Source organism: Bubalus kerabau, chromosome 12 (assembly GCF_029407905.1).
Source record: "Bubalus kerabau isolate K-KA32 ecotype Philippines breed swamp buffalo chromosome 12, PCC_UOA_SB_1v2, whole genome shotgun sequence".
Classification (NCBI taxonomy): domain Eukaryota; kingdom Metazoa; phylum Chordata; class Mammalia; order Artiodactyla; family Bovidae; genus Bubalus; species Bubalus kerabau.
In genome coordinates, this window is record NC_073635.1 from 26,577,060 (window position 1) to 26,595,084 (window position 18,025).

General features: G+C 36.3%; 1 protein-coding gene across 5 annotated transcripts in view; it reads right to left on the reverse strand.

Annotated features, from left to right (window-relative positions):
- The window catches only part of NBEA (neurobeachin), a 661,454-nt gene that overhangs the window by 230,191 nt on the left and 413,238 nt on the right, over nt 1-18,025 (reverse strand). For all 5 annotated transcript variants that reach the window (XM_055542371.1, XM_055542373.1, XM_055542372.1 and 2 more), the window contains exon 39: nt 81-224. In XM_055542371.1, coding sequence (XP_055398346.1) covers nt 81-224 — 144 coding nt within the window. The remainder of the gene's footprint in view (nt 1-80; nt 225-18,025) is intronic.

Genomic DNA, 18,025 nt, shown 5'->3' on the forward strand with positions numbered 1-18,025 from the left:
GCTTATTCACCAGAAGATTGACCTCAAATTCACCAACATCATGTGCACTTATTACAACAAATAAAAAAATAACAATTTACCTGCGAGATTGTCGATTTCTTTCTCTTGGAGTAGACTGACCGCATCGTCATCTCCTTCCAGCATAAGCTCTGTCTCTGCATTCTGATTCACTATCGCTTGACTTCTGAATGTTTTCTTTGACTTTACCACATCTTCTTCAGTCCCTAATCACAACCAAAATATAGTCATTTAGATCACTGTGATTGTTTTACTTTCAGTAAGTGTTAGAGAAAAAGCTATTACTTTCTTATAGATATATACTGCATTTACATATTACTTTCAACTATAGAAAAAAAAATGTACCTTTTGTATTTCGTTTGTTCTAAATAACTCTGTGAGAAAGGCAAGGGGTGTTAATGTCACAGGTGAGGAAACAGGCGGATAAAGCTACATGCATGGTTGGGAACCTAGAACTTGGCATTCTAAGATCACTGTACTTTCTACAAAAAAAAATCTGTACTTCACCACAAACTAGGTTTTCTGAGCCATAAAAGTTATACACGTTTACACAATTACACTTTAGTGTGAATCAGATAATCAACTGATCAGATCATTCACAAAAGTAGATAAGTATGAAGAAAATAAGAAAGCATTCACATCTGAAGGGAGAAATGGCTGTTATTGGAAAGCCACAGAAAGAGTACGGAAAGATGTAGGCATAAAATGTAAATACTTCAAAACAGCTATTTCCTTAGCAATGAGGAGAAGGGGATGACAGTAGATGAGATGGTTGGATGGCATCACCGACTTGATGGACATGAGTCTGAGCAAGCTCCAGGAGCTGGTGATGGACAGGGAAGCATGGTGTGCTGCAGTCCATGGGGTCTCAGAGTCAGACATGACCGAGCAACTGGGCTGAACTGAAATTAGCCGTGACATCCTTATTTTGATATATAAAAAGTAGTACGAGGGCTTTCCTGGTGGCTCAAGGGTAAAGAATCTGCCTGTCAATGCAAGAGATGCGGGTTCAGTATTCCTGAGTTGGGAAGATCCCCTGGAGAACAGAATGGCAACCTACTCCAATATTCTTGCCTGGGAAATCCCATGGGCAGAGGAGCCTGGCGGGCTACAGTTCATAGGGTCGCAAAAGAGTTGGGCAAAACTTAGCGACTAAACAACAATGAAAGTAGTACAAATGGCTAAAATTCAAACACACAAAAAGTAACTGAGAAAAATTAGTTGGCCTAGCATTAACATGTTAATCTATGTGAATGTTAGAAATTACAATGCATTTAAATGTCTCATGGATTTGACTCTTTAACAAATATTTCAATATTTAATTCAGACATCTGCTTTGGCAGGTGATAATGAATGTGAAATTATCAGAGCTATAAGTAAATTATATATATATATATATATATATATATATATATATATATATAGCTAAGAAATACCTATATTTCATGTCACCTGAAGTTGGAATTCAATATGGAGGAATATGGTTTAATTTACTGTGTTCCAGCTTTAGTATTAGGGTATAGGGTTCAAAGGGCAGCATTAACTAGAAAAGTATCTTCACATTTCATTTGGTGTGCTGCATATATTCCTGAAATGAAAGTGAAAGTCGCTCAGTTGTGTCCGACTCTTTGCGATACCATGGACTGTAGCCTGCCAGGCTCCTCTGTCCATGGAATTCTCCAGGCTAGAAAACTGGAGTGTGTAACCTTTCCCTTCTCAAGGAGATCTTCCCAACTCAGGGATCAAACCCAGGTCTCCCACATTGCAGGCAGATTCATTACCGCCTGAGCCACCAGGGAAGCCCAAGAATACTGGAGTGGGTAGCCTACCCCTTCTCCAGGGGATCTTCCTGACCCGGGAATCGAACCAGGGTCTCCTGTATTGCAGGTGGATTCTTTATCAGCTGAACTACCAGGGAAGTCCATTTCTGAAATGGAGGCAAAATAAATCATTGCTATATAGTATTTTTGTATCATAGTTTCAGGGGATGCTATGGTTTTGTGTACAAACGTACTTATTTTCCAAATCTTGTCATACCTTTGGCCATAAATCCAGTGAACAATGAACACTTTTGGTTAATTCTCCTAGTCCAATATAGGGATTTCCAACAGTCCTTTCTGTCTACTGATACTTGCTCAACCATTTCTTGGTTAAGCATCTAGCTGTGGTAAAACTTGCATCGTAAACCAAAGTGTTAGCTTCTTTCTTTGCAGCATTCACAATTCTTTTTTTGTTAGCTATTCAGGGCCAGTTCTGTTTGCTAAAACATTAACAAATTGACTCAAAGGTAGCCCATAGAGGAGTAAAAAATACTGTTGAGGTACACAGTCATGTCACAGTAGCACTGTGTCATTGGCTGAGAGATATACTCTGTCATCCTAGCTTTTGTCGGACACGACTGAGCGACTTCACTTTCACTTTTCACTTTCATGCATTGGAGAAGGAAATGGCAACCCACTCCAGTGTTCTTGCCTGGAGAATCCCAGGGGAGAATCCCAGGGACAGGGGAGCCTGGTGGGCTGCCGTCTATGGGGTCGCACAGAGTTGGACACGACTGAAGCGACTTAGCAGCAGCAGCAGCAGCAGCAGCATTTAGAGAGCCCAGTTTAAATACAGCTTAACAGTATAAAGTAATGGATTGTTAAATATATCTTTCAATAAACACTTAAGAAAACAAGCAGTACTATTAGAGATCAATGCTGCTTGGAAGGTGAGGAGACTTAAATGGGTTATATGTGTAGTCTTCTTTCATTGGCCCACAGATGATTCTCATTTCTGGAATAAAAGATTGAGGACTGATTACTGTATGCTCCAGTACCTCATCTTTATTTCATTTGGAGTCTTGGAGATATAGAGCCAGCCCAACAGTGATCTTCTGGGGGCAGCTATCTATATGCTGTTTGTTGCTTGCTTAGTATCTTAATTTGAGAAATTCGAAGCTTGCACCTTTTGGAACAAAGAGGCAAATCCAAAGATTAACAACCAAGAGCTCTCTCCTGAGTCCTTTATAGCCATATGTCTACTAGACATCTTCAGCTGGATATTCCTAATTCCACATTTCCCTAAATGAACGAATTATCTCTTGTTCCTTCACCTCCTCCTATTTTGATCAATACGCTTCATTAAGCCACAGACACGTGATTCACCCTGTAAGGTGATGGTCTCAACTGTAGTTCAAGCCATCACCATTTTGGTTTAGAAGGCCTTGCTGCTGCTGCTGCTGCTAAGTCGCTTCAGTTGTGTCCAACTCTGTGCGACCCCATAGACGGCAGCCCACCAGGCTCTGCCGTCCCTGGGATTCTCCAGGCAAGAACACTGGAGTGGGTTGCCATTTCCTTCTCCAATGCATGAAAGTGAAAAGGGAAAGTGAAGTTGCTCAGTCGTGTCCGACCCTTCGTGACCCCATGGACTGCAGCCTATCAGGCTCCTCTGTCCATGGGATTTTCCAGGCAAGAGTACTGGAGTGGGTTGCCATTGCCTTGACAGCTCCCTTATTTACACCATCCTTCATACTTTTGTCAGATTATTATTTTATTTCAACACTAATAACTTGAAAATATTTTCCTGCTTAATATTATTTATTAACTCCTCCAATCAACAACACTCAATGCAAGGCTTATACCCTAAGATAAAATCTAAGCTCCTTAGTATGACTGATTAAGGCCTTTTATCCTCTCATTACCAGTTTTGTTTAACCTTTTCTTACTTTCCCATGAGCAATACTGAACCATTTACAGCTTCCAGAATATGTCATGCTTTCTTGGATCTCTTTATCTGTGTTAAAAGCATTCCTTCAATAAGGTATGTTCTCTCTTTCCTCCTTTGTTTGGGTAATTTCTACTCGGCCTTCAAAACTCACCTCTTTTGGGTGCCTTTCCTAACCTACCCATACTTTCGCAGTCTACATAGAACTCAACCACACTGAGTGGGTGCTCTCCATTATGAGTATGTCTTCTCCTCTGGGCTGTAGCTTCATTCTGCAGCATCAGTGCCTGGTACTAAGCACGTGTGCCACAAACACTTGCTGAACTGAAGTTCAAGTCTACACATCCCGAGTTCCCCTCTCTGAATTCTTTAGGTAGGTCTGTGTGCTCTTTCCCTATACATCCATCATATCTCATAAGTCTTGCTACTACAGTAGTTACATGTATTATAATTGGTTGTGTGCTTGATATCTCCACAGAGCCTGGAAGCTCCTTCCTTGATGAGTAGAAACATCATTCTGCCTTGGTATGCCCAGTTCTCAGCACACTGCCTAGGACAGAGCAAGTTCTCATAAAGTTACCTCTGGATATCTCTTAACCTGAAAATCCCAGGACATCTCAGAGATTCTTGGTGAACTGCCTTCAGTTTGAGAGATAGTTGAAGAATCTTACGTATTAACACAAAAGGGAACTTGGTTCTTAACAAGAAATAGTCAATAACCTCCTTTATGTATGCATGAGTCAGCTTGATAAAGTAAGTTTTTGCTCATATCACAACCGTCTGTATTCTGCTTTGTCTTTAAAAAAAAAAAAGGCTTTACATTACTCTTGTGTTATTAAAATTAAAATTTACCAATAAGCAAATTGCAGTTAAAGGAATGTGAACTCTCAAATGTATATTAAGCTTTCAGTGTTACCCCCTCTAGTTTTAAAGCAGCAAAACAATTGTGTGTTTAAAAGATATGTAGTAAATGAATTCCTACCAACACACCAGAACTTACCATCCCTGTTGAAGTATTATCAGTTTGCAGCTCGGTAAACTTCCTAATTTTATGGTACTGCACCAAACATTTATCTAAATTAATGTGTATGAGATCCAAAAGTGCTTTTCAATCACAATATCCTTTATGAATTAGACTTTCATTTATCAAAATTACAGGCAAAAAGAGGTAAGGTCTCAAAGGGCTGTCTCATTACAAGGCTTATAAACACTGTCCTTAGGAAGAATTGGTTTAACACCCAACAAATCAAAATCTGATTGGGAAGGGAATTTATCTGAGATCATCTATCTTCAGAAGACAAGTTGGACTGAGAGCACCTCTTGGCCTCTTTAGCCATTCATCAAGAAATTAACGAGCGGGTACCACAAACCACCAGAAAGCCTTAGATTCGAAAATGTGAATTATGTGTAAACCTGGACAGGACAGACATATATGCTTATTCTCCAGGAAAACATTAAAATGCCATAACATTTGAAAGGTTCCAGAATAAAAAAAATCCCATCAAATTATAGATTCAAGAAGTCAAATCCAAAATTACACTTAAAATATTTTCCACATCATATTACAAATGCAGGAAACTATCCTATACACATTAGATTTCTTAGTATGTAAATATGCTTAAAGCTCTGTATGTGAAAATGTTATCTAATATAGTACATGGCATTACATGACCCTAAATAAAGCTCCTTTCTCATAGTATTTCTCTTACTAATAAGGATTCATAGGAAACAATATATATTAAAAGTGAAGTTAACAAGAAAACTAAGATGTTTCTAGTTTCAGTACTGTTACCTATACTCTAGCATTACTATTATAATACAATAATAATTATCATTTAAAAGTTTTATTGCTATTTTAAACAAGTATAAGTTAAAATACAGATATCAGACACATTAACTTATCTTGATAATGTTCAGAGAATATGTCTTACTGGAAACTCTGGGCAATTAAGGCAAATAATTTATTTCATTTGCCCATCATATCTTTTTCTACTGATAAACACAAGCAGTCAGTGTACAAAAAGTACTATTCAGTAGTTTATTTCTGTTTAAGGAGTTATTCTATAGTCAATTCTAAAATATCTATACTAATAAGGAAAAAAATTAATTTATAATAATAGGTAAACAATAAATAAATATCTATACCAATAAGGAAAAAAGTAATTTATAATAATAGGTAAGCAATAAATCATGTCTGTTTTGCTAATGCACAAAGAAAAGATAAACCCACAGCAAGCCAATTTTAGTGTGGCATGTTTCTTATCAGTTTTATATTGTAGTTATTACTTATTCTGCATTGAGTTTGGAAACGTCTTTAATTTTCATTTATTAAAAATACATGGATGTATATATGTATCTATCTACCTACCTACCTACCTATGTATCTACCTATATACTGTATATTTACTCTGTGAGAATCTCTTCTCAATGTTATTTGATCTGTACAATTTAAGTATATGGTCTATAATTCATGATCCTCTCCCTGCCTGTTTAATCTCACTAATTTGCCAATTTGATCTCTTCACACTTTGTGTTTCCCAAGAGCTGAAAGCTTTTGTTACCAAACATGCCACACTGTTTCAAACCTTTAAGTATGACATGTGGAGTTTCTCTTACACAGAATTTGCTCACCTGCTTTGTTCTTCAAGATTCAGTTTGATTACTCTCTTCTCTGCATACATTTTGTATCTTATATATAGTCCCAATATACTGTTGTTTTTGATATTTTTTCCTAAGGTTTTCATTTAGGTGTACTCAATTAGATTTTTATTTCCAGTGCAACAAGTGTCAAAAAAGTGGCAATCAATAAATATGTGTTGAGTGAGCACATGAAAATAAATATATAATCAGTATATTAATCATTTTATATGTACAGCACTTCAGTTTAGTTCAGTTCAGTCACTCAGTTGTGTCCGACTCTTTGCGACTCCACGGACTGCAGCACGCCAGGCTTCCCTATCCATCACCAACTCCCAGAGCTTGCTCAAACTCATGTCCATCTGAGCTGGTGATGGAGAGTTCTGACAAAACGTGGTTCACTGGAGAAGGGGATGGCAAACCACTTCAGTATTCTTGCCTTGAGAACCCCATGAAGAGTATGAAAAAGTACAGCACTTAAGTTACTTTTCTCTTTACGTCCTTTACAATTTCCTCATACGTGAGGAAGGTGAACTATGTGATTTGCAATTCTTTTCTTCTTTTTTCCCGTAAGCATCCATTAAGAACATACTAAAAAAAAAAAATCCAGACCAATCTCCTAACTTCAGTTTCCTAGGCTGTTGGAAGAGGACTAACTATTTACTAAGTGAACTCTTAAAGGATTATTGCAGTGTTAAAATGAGACAATGGATGCTGAAATACTTTGAAATGCATGAGTATTTTTTGTACAGTGTTAGTCGCTCAGTTGTGTCCAACTCTTTTTGACTGTAGCCCACCAGGCTCCTCTGTCCATGGGATTCTCCATGCAAGAATACTGCAGTGGGTTGCCATTTCCTTCTCTAGGGAATCTTTCTGACCCAGGGATCGAACCCACATCTATCACATCTCCCATAATAAGTTCTTAAAATGTTTTGTTAAAATGTTGAGAAAATAACAAGAGTATTAAAAAGAGTTTACTAAGTCTTTAATTTAAAACGGAACAAGGATACAACCAATTCTTTATTGATTACAACACTGCTGCGGCTGCTGCTAAGTCGCTTCAGTCGTGTCCGACTCTGTGCGACCCCACAGAAGGCAGCCCACCAGGCTCCCCTGTCCCAGGGATTCTCCAGGCAAGAACACTGGAGTGGGCTGCCATTTCTTTCTCCAATGCATGAAAGTGAAAAGTGAAAGGGAAGTCGCTCAGTCATGCCCGACTCTTCGCGATCCCATGGACTGCAGCCTACCAGGCTCCTCTGTCCATGGGATGTTCCAGGCAAGAGTACTGGAGTGGGGTGCCATTGCCTTCTCCTGCCTAAGGTTTATGCAAAGGGCGAAAAATGCAGGCTGATGTGAGGATCACAAAACTCAAATAAGCTACCAAATGCATCTTAGGTCTTATGAGCACAATACCCAGCAGATACTGATTATTCAATAATGGTTTCCCTTCCTTCAGTTGGGATTAATCTTCCTATCACCATGCTGTTGTGATACTCTGTTTGTATTCATTACAAGGCAATATGAGCCTTCAATGCCTCCATTAGATCAGATGCTTCCTGAAGACAGCAAGGACAGCATGTAGGCAGGTACCAAGAAGTGTTTGTAAAGTTGAAGAGAGTGTAAATAGCTTACATTAAAAATCGTTTTCCCTCAATAATCATATCATTCACTTAAAGGTATTATTAAATAAAATGATATAAGAATCAATATATTTGAAATTTGTCTTTGATTTTGAATGAGGCATCTTATGAATATAAATATTTGTAGTATCTTACATAAGGAAAAAGTTGGACACGACTGAGCGACTGAACTGAACATAAGGAAAAAAAAATGCTTTCTCAACAAAGTTGATATCATAATTTGTTTTACAGAATTATATAGATGATCCACAAAAAAATAATTTTCTTCCATAATTGGAAAGAGATGGAAAGAATGGAAATTTCATCTCATTTTATCTAAATATATTAATAGGAAATTCTAACATTACTAAACATCTTAAAATCAGTTTAAGATGGCATTCATTTTTGGGGAAGAAATTCTTTTCAATATATAGCATTTCACAACATTTTTAGCTTATAAAATGTGTTTTGACAAAATGGACTAGGACTATTAATGACATATGATACTTTGGCTAATTTTAAAATAGAGGTTGTTCTTTCTCATTAAAGTTGAAATCAGAGCAAGAAATACCTTTACAGAATAGTGCTTTTAGTAACTCCTAATGATATTATTTAATTTCTACTTTAAAAGAAAATGATTTTAAGATAAATATACCTCTCAGCTGATTACATGAGATATGGTGATAATATCTCATGCAATAATACATATGAATCAATCTATTATAGAGAAGTTTACAATTTTGAACATTACAAAAAAGATGAAAAAATGCTTTTTGTTGTATTGAGAAGCCTACTGTTCAAAAATATTTTATGCCACTTAATGTGACATAAAAGCAGCAGATACATACATAGAACAAACTTTACTGTAACAATCATTTACTAAAAAAATAAATAATCTCTCCATAAAGTAATTTAAATTCAAAATTAAATTTTGCCTTTGACTTTATAGTACAAATATAGCATTTCCTTTCTTAAGAAGCATGAATGATGAAGACAGAGAAATAAAGATTTGCTGAAGACCAAGGACTGAAAAAATACTCTTCTGTACAGAATAGGATTAAAGGAAAAACAGCCTTTGTAACAGAAAAATCCCAATGGTGAACACTGTTAAAGTGACACTGAATAAAAACACTATTGGAAAGAATGACTGGAAATCTCAGGATCTTTTTTTTTCTCCTTTATATCTGATGCTGAGTCAGGAGCCTTGCTTTATCAATACAAAATTATTTTATGAAAGCATATACTTTCATAAGTGAAACAGACTGTTTCTATTCAAATAGACAGTTCCCATCTGTTGTTTCAAACAGACTTTAAATAAAAAATGTGAAGTTACTGACCACAGTTAACAAATATAGAAAAAAAATCTGGACAGTTTAGACTCCTTCCTTAGTTGTGGGTATCTTAGTCTGAATGCACTGGATTTAATCATGGTTCTTACTTCAATTCATTTTTGTTGACAGAGAATATATTTTATAATCCAAAATAGATACTATCTATACCACCATAAAACTATGAAGAAACTAGTTTCAAATTTACAATGAATTTGATTCAGAAATGGTAATCCTTCCCTGAACTAATAATTGATGCTACTATTTATGGTCCATCTAGCATATCATTGTATCACATAAAATTAGAGTACAGCATCCTTTGTGCTTTTACTAATGAAATGAGTAACTTGTGCAGACTCTGTTTTAAACGAGATATAAACCTTATATCTGCAAGTAGGTTGTTCTCTGAAAAGCCCCCCCAAAATATTTCAGTGGCAGGATAAATATGCAGAATTAGCAATATGGGCATTAATTAAGATGGAATGTTCACAGATTATTCTTCTAAGTGGTAAGTTCTTATTCACATTAGTTGTGCTTGTAAACGATTTGCTAGACTATAAGAAATAACAGAAAATGGCTACCTAACATCAACAGTTATTGCTCTGTGGAAAAGGACATCAAGGACACTTGCAAGTAAAAGAATTGGATCAATATTAACGTGATTTTCATTTCATGCTTCCCCAACTCCAGTAAGCTGACAATATACTCTGATTATATGAACTGCCTCAGAGTAACACAGAAGAGGTTATTAGAGCAAGAGGTGGAAATGGAATGCACTTTTTATATTGACAGGCCTGCTAATAGAGTATACTGATTTTCAAAGACAAGCAGTGCATTTTTACAATTTGGTTCTGACAGCAAAAACGGAATTTCATTTATTCCTAATTCAAAATATTTATATGTAAGCAGTATTTCTTAGAGCAGACCAACAAAGGGGATATTCATAAACAGCATTTTTTAACATAAAAAATGCAATTAAAAAGGTTCGAGAAAATATTGTTGAATTTAAGTGCTGCATGCTAACTTAACAATCTTCTTAATGCAGTGAACACAGAAAACTGCTCTATGCTTTTTAAAGGAAATTTGATAAATCATACTTTAAGACTATACATGATGATAAATGTAGAATCTCTGTGTTTTAGACTGAATATTATGTGGTAGGACTCTGATTAATCATTAATTTAGGGTGATTTCAGAATATTTTAAATAGGATTTCATTACATTAAAAATCACATGGCACACTTGTGGGAAAAAAACGCTAAAACATATAGAAAATTTGGGCCAGTTTGGAACCCTCTAAATAGCATAAAGCAGAGAGATAATGGATTATTCACCTTTGTGACTTCTTGAATAAATAGCATAGTGTTTGGTCCCTATGTTAAAAAGTATGCTTAGAAAAAGGTCAGCAGGAAATAAGTATGTCAAAATGGTAAAGGCAGCTATCTTCACATGGTTGTCTTTGAGTGCCCTTTTCCTCCCTTCTTTAAATTTTTTGAGCATTATCTAGATTTTCTACAATGATCATGTTTATTTTCAGGAAAGAAGGAAGGGAAGATGAAAGGGAGGGGAAAATACATAAAAGAAATTTTTCACTATGAGTCTAGGGTAGATGGCAGATGAGTGGCAGAATGGAAAAGTTTTGTAACTCTTGGAATGAAAGAAAAGATGAACTGGACAACTTGAACAGGGGATGAGAGGGTGGGGAGACTTCCTCTGGCAGTGAATGGAATTAACCTGGGGAATGAAGCTTGGTGTTTCTTTTTTCAGATCAGTCGCTCAGACATGTCCAACTCTTTGCGACCCATGGACCGCAGCATGCCCGGCCTCCCTGTCCATCACCAACTCCCAGAGTTTACTCAAATTCATGTCCATTGAGTCGGTGATGCCGTCCAACCATCTCATCCTGTGTCACCCACTTCTCCTCAAGCCTTCAGTCTTTCCCAGCATCAGGGTCTTTTCTTTCTTAAGCCTTACATAAAATTCAGTGTGGATATTTTACTTTAAAAATATGAGAAATGGGAGTAGGAGATGTTTTGGATAAATAAGCAACTGGCTCGGAGACGTGGGAGTGTTAGACACTTCAGTTGTGTCCAACTCTTTGTAACCTCAGGGACTGGAGCCCCCCTCCAGGCTCCTCTGTCCATGAAATTCACCAGGCAAGAATGCTGGAGTCAGTTGCCATTTCCTTCTCCAGGGGATCTTCCCGACCCAGGAACTGAACGCACTGTAGATAGATTCTTTAATTTTTTAAAAATAGGATAGTTAAGAGATGGTGTTGGTATAGGTTGTCTAAAACACTTTTAAAAACACCAAAGATATTTTAAATAATGTTTTTATAAATGACATTGAATGCACAGTCTGTGAATGACTGTCAGTTCATCTATACTGAGAAACCTATGTGGATGACAGACTAGACCAGTGGGCCAAATTCAGCAGATTAACTTTAGAGAGTGGAAATGTTCAATGAGACTCTTGTACTTGGAAAAATTTCAAATGTATCTACAGCAACACATTGTCTAGGAAAAGAATGGTGTTTAGATTGAGATTTTGCACTATATAAAATTTATTAGTTAAAGCCTTCATAGGTTGGTCAGTGGCAAAGAATCTGCCTGCCAATGCAGGAGATGCAGGTTTGATTCCTGTATCAGAAGATCCCCTGGAGAAGGAAATGGCAATTTGCTCCAGTATTCCTGCCTGGGAAATCTCGTGGACAGGAAAGCCTGGTGGGCTACAATCCATAGGGTTGTAAAAGAGTTGGACCAACTTAGCAACTGAACAATAACAAGCATTTATTAGTTAGCATGACACTTAATTTCTATGCTTTGTCATTTTCCCAAATAAAAATCCACTTCTGCTCTGCTGACAAAGTCTTTCACAGGATAGCTCCAAACAGCCTTTTCCTTAACTCCCCATATTATCTTTTTGTTCCCCAAACAATTCATGTTGTGTTGTGTGGTCCCTTTGTCCATGTTGCCAACATTCCACTTACTGGCTTGGGAAGATCTCCATTCATCCTTTTAAGTCTAACTAAAATTTATTTATTCAATCGGACAGCCTTATTCACTGAGTTTATGTAACATTTTTAATATACTTTGATGAAAACATTTATCATACTCTATTTTAATTATTTATAAATGTTATTTTGGGGTACATTTTATAAAAATTAGTCTAAAAATATGGGCAAGAATATGAGCAGTTCCATGCCACTCAGCAATAGATCTATCGATATAATTTTGTCAGCTCCTTACCTTTGGTGGCTTTTGATTCACTAGGTGGAAATAAAGTACAGACATAAAAAAAACAATTTCAGAATTTGAAAATACCATACTTATAGACCTATTCCATACACTGTCATGCTTCAATGTGGTCACTGAAAGGATGAATATATGTGTTAAAATGCTGTAAGTATATTTTGAAATAGCAAGGAAAGATAAGAAAGCCTTCCTCAGCGATCAATGCAAAGAAATAGAGGAAAACAATAGAATGGGAAAGACTAGAGATCTTCTCAAGAAAATTAGAGATACCAAGGGAACATTCATGCAAAGATAGGCTCAATAAAGGACAGAAATGGTATGGACCTAACAGAAGCAGAAGATGTTAAGAAGAGGTGGCAAGAATACACAGAAGAACTGTACAAAAAAGATCTTCACGACCCAGATAATCACAATGGTGTGATCACTCACACTCACCTAGAGCCAGACATCTTGGAATGTGAAGTCAAGTGGGCCTTAGGAAGCATCACTACAAACAAAGCTAGTGGAGGTGATGGAATTCCAGTTGAGCTATTTCAAATCCTGAAAGATGATGCTGTGAAAGTGCTGCACTCAATATGCCAGCAAGTGTGGAAAACTCAGCAGTGGCCACAGGACTGGAAAAGTCAGTTTTCATTCCAATCCCAAAGAAAGGCAATGCCAAAGAATGCTCAAACTACCGCACAATTGTACTCATCTCACACTCTAGTAAAGTAATGCTCAAAATTCTCCAAGCCAGACTTCAGCAATATGTGAACCATGAACTTCCAGATGTTTTAGAAAAGGCAGAGGAACCAGAGATCAAATTGCCAACATTCACTGGATCATCAAAAAAGCAAGAGAGTTCCAGAAAAACATCTATTTCTGCTTTATTGACTATGCCAAAGTCTTTGACTGTGTGGATCACAATAAACTGTGGAAAATTCTGAAGGAGATGGGTATATCAGACCACCTAACTTACCTCTTGAGAAAACTGTATGCAGATCAGGAAGCAACAGCTAGAACTGGACATGGAACAACAGACTGGTTCCAAATAGGAAAAGGAGTACGTCAAGGCTGTATATTGTCACCCTGCTTATTTAACTTCTATGCAGAGTACATCATGAGAAATGCTGGGCTGGAGGAAGCACAAGCTGGAATCAAGATTGCTGGGAGAAATATCAATAACCTCAGATATGCAGATGACACCACCCTTATGGCAGAAAGTGAAGAAGAACTAAAGAGCCTCTTGATGAAAGTGAAAGAGGAGAGTGAAAATGTTGGCTTAAAGCTGAACATTCAGAAAACTAAGATCATGGCATCTGGTCCCATCACTTCTTGGCAAATAGATGGGGAAACAGTGGAAATAGTGACAGAGTTTATTTTCTTGGGCTCCAAAATTACCGCAGATGGTGACTGCAGCCATGAAATTAAAAGACACTTACTCCTTGGAAGGAAAGTTATGACCAACCTAGACAGCATATTAAAAAGCAGAGACATTACTCTGCCAAAAAAGGTCAGTCTAGTCAAGGCTATGGCTGACTATTCCAGCAGTCATGTATGGATGTACTATTCCAGTGGTCATGTATGGATGTGAGAGTTGGATTATAAAGAAAGCTGAGCACTGAAGAATTGATGCTTTTGAACTGTGGTGTTGGAGAAGACTCTTGAGAGTCCCTTGGACTGCAAGGAGATCCAACCAGTCCATCCTAAAGGAGATCAGTCCTGGGTGTTCACTGGAAGGACTGATGTTGAAGCTGAAACTCTAATACTTTGGCCACCTGATGCGAAGAGCTGACTCACTTGAAAAGACCCTGATGGTGGGAAAGATTGAGGGCAGGAGGAGAAGGGGACAACAGAGGATGAGATGACTGGATGGCATCACTGACTCAATGGACATGGGTTTGGGTAGACTCCGGGAGTTGGTGATGGACAGGGAGGTCTGGTGTGCTGCAGTTCATGGAGTCACAACAGGTCGGACACAGGTGAGTGACTGAACTGAATTGATACCTTGAAATGAATGAACTGTCAAGTAAACAGCAGCAATTAAGTACATGAAATTGTATTAATATGAATGCTTTAAATGAAATGGTTGAAAGATATGATTCCTGCCCTCAACTTATTTTTTTATCTCAGAATATAAAATACCTAAAATGGAAACATTTTCTGATAACTTCATAAGGTGAGCTACTACCAAGTACAAAATATTGATCCCATTCAAAGAAGTAAGTTAGGCTTTTTAATGCCTCCATGTCTTGGAAATTTCTGTTATTAACTCTGCTGCTTCTGATAAATTCCTAACCTTCTCTCAAGTCAGTTCATAAGTAACTATTTCAGTGAAGCTGATTCCAACCCACTATCCCCAGAGTCATCCATCTTCCTTCCTTTCCTTTATGAAGTACCACTTCCCTCTATGAGAATAGCTTATTTCTTTCCACTATACGAGGATTTTTCAACCTTGGTACTACTGATGTTTTCGGCTGGATTTTGTTGTCCTTTTGATGAACTGTCTGGTGAATGGTTGGGTATTTTAGCAGCATTCTTAGTTTCTACCCTTTAGACAGCAGGAACACAGGCTGACTTCCATCCCTGTTGAGAATCACTGCACTAAACTAAGTGCTGTGAGGAGGTAGAAACTGTGTCTCAGCCTCTGAACCTTGTACATCGTGCATGCATGGCACGTGGAAGATACCTGATAAATGCGTTCAAATGAATGAAGCTACTTGTTTCCTCTTGAGTCAGTTTAAAGCCTTCCATCTAAAGCTTCAACATAAAAACAGGGGAGTTGTTAAAACCTTGGTTGTCATGAAAATGTTCTTATATGAAAACTTTAAAACGCATTTTATAAACATATTTTATAAGTCAGCATTTAAATAATCCATTTTAGTTCTTTTAAGAGACTATAAAACTATGAGGTAAAGATGAGATTATATTAAAATGTGCACTGGCATCAAAAAGAGCTGAAAGATGATTCCATGTATGTCTTTTTCTCACTCATACAAAAGTTACATCATTAATTTTTCAATAAATTATTTTAACAATAATCAGATCATCTGTTTCATTCAGGTATGAAGATTTAATTAATAATAGACCAACTAAAATGAACTTATCAATGAACAATTATAAGATGTCTGCTAGAGACAATATGGTACAAACAATCGAGACCACTAGGTTAAAAACTCAAATAATCTTTTCCAACTAAGTGTAAAGTCTTCAAAAAATTGAAGTAAAAAAAAAAATGAAGTCAGATAATTTGAAGTGCCTGTCTCAACAACTGTATGTAGCTGCATTAGTATTCTTTAAATTCTCAGTGCTTTTCTTGTTTCTTGAATATTGCAAGTAGCACTTTACAGTAGTCATGCATATACCATCAAAACTAATTTAATTCCAGATTTATTACAGAGCTGCTTTTTCTTCATCAAGGTCATATCATGATGGCTTCACAAGCTTGGATAAACCAGGTGCTAAGCGGACACATCTCTGAGGAACCTAAGGACGTTCTCATTTGCAGTTCTCAGCATATCTTATTATTTATTGCCAAAGAAATGACTGATTAACTTTGTCATCTTTGCTCCAAGTTTTTTTTTTTTCCTCTGGCTAAAGCAGCCTGCCTTCCTCTGCGATGACTGATCAGACCTATTTAGGATGATGTCTTTGATCACAGACATGGGGGACTCTGAGATCTTAAGCTTTGATGAAACATTGTTCCACTATAATTTCATGGAAGGGAAAGAGAGTCCAAAATGATAATTGACAGTCAACAAGACAACCAAACTTATTAAGATTTTAACTATTTTTTTGACAGCATAATCTTTCAGTGCCAGAATCTGTCTAGTTTAGGTTTTATTTTAATATACAAGCAATACATAGAACACTCCTATTTCAATCACTTGCTTATTAGCTAATTTGCCCTGAAGAAGCAAGTCCAGCAGATCAAAAGATGAATTTATAGTTTAAAATATTTTCACTATATTCTTCCATTGCTATGGTCTGCAAAATTCCTTATAATCAATTAAATTTGCACTTTAATGAGATTTTAGTATTAGAAAATACTGAAATAGCACATTGAGTACATTTGAAATTAGAACATTAAACACCAGGAAAAAAATTACATGCCTCTAGGTTTTTATTAATCACATTCCAACACCAGAGGCTAAAAGTATATCAAATCACACCAAATCTTTTGCACATGACAACCTCATAAATTATTCAACTCATTAGTATTACTAAGAAGCATGAAAAACTCCATCAGTGCTAAGGATGTTTTCCAACTGAAAAAGGTCAACCAAAAGTTTCAATAATGAAATGCAAGAAAACACTTTTCAATGTAAATATGAAATAATTCTCTTTTATGTCTCTTTGAAAATATATTCAATTCTGATTATTTGTTCATTTAAAAGAAAGTATTGCTAATGTATTTTATTGCTAATGTATTTGTTTTGTGGCTCCAAATGAATTACCTAAAAATAATGTCATGAAATTTAAATTGCAGCTGTTTCTGCCCAGTACACAAAAGTTTAAGTATAATTTAATCTAAAATGTTTGAATTGAAGGAAAAGTCTACTGATTCAAAACATATTTATTAAAACATTAACTCTGCAAATTGTTTCACTTCTGTTATATTGATATAGGCTCACATTCTTGAAACATAGTGTACTACACGAACAGAGAGACATGACCAGTGATCAATCTCAGGGACTGCTTTGATGGCCATGTAAATAAATATTCTCTATTTAAATAATTTTAGGTTATTCTTTCAGCTTGTACGACTTGGTTAACATTCTGAAAACTTAGATCACTGATTCAAATACTTCTAGCCATACTTAACATTCCAGTCATAAAATATCCTGTTGTTCCTAAAACAATTTTGTTGCCACAATGTAGATGAACAGAAAAAAAAAAAAAAAAACCAAACTGACTATAGATTAAAGCAGAGTTTCTCTGTGCATTTAATGTTTAACTTTCAAGACAGAATTTGAAATACTGCAATTATTGAATACAGAAGAAGAAATAATTGAATTTCAATTTGTTCTAGAAGCTCTCTCAAAATTTGTAGGTTTGTGCTATATTTATACCCTTCATCTACATCTACACAAACCAAAACATTAAATCATTTGGATGTTAGTCTACACAGTGCCAGACTTTAAGGTACTTAAAACACATTTAAATGTTTAATGGCAGGCAGAGTGGCCAGATGATGGTCTGAGTTTTGTTAGCTTTTATGAATGTTCTGGGAAAATGTGAATACAAAAGCTTTCTTTAAAATATACAAAATATGTTTTCAATTAAGTCTTTCAACATCTATTTTCATTGAATGAAGTGCTTTGTAATAATTACTGACATTTACTTCCTATTTCTTCTGAAGAAATACTTTATACATAGGTTAGAAGGCACAAAAGTGTTTGGGAGAAGATACAGGACTATGTTCCTGGCCATCTGTAATTCCTCTTTCTACTTCTAGGTACAGATCACTCCAGGGAGCACTTTT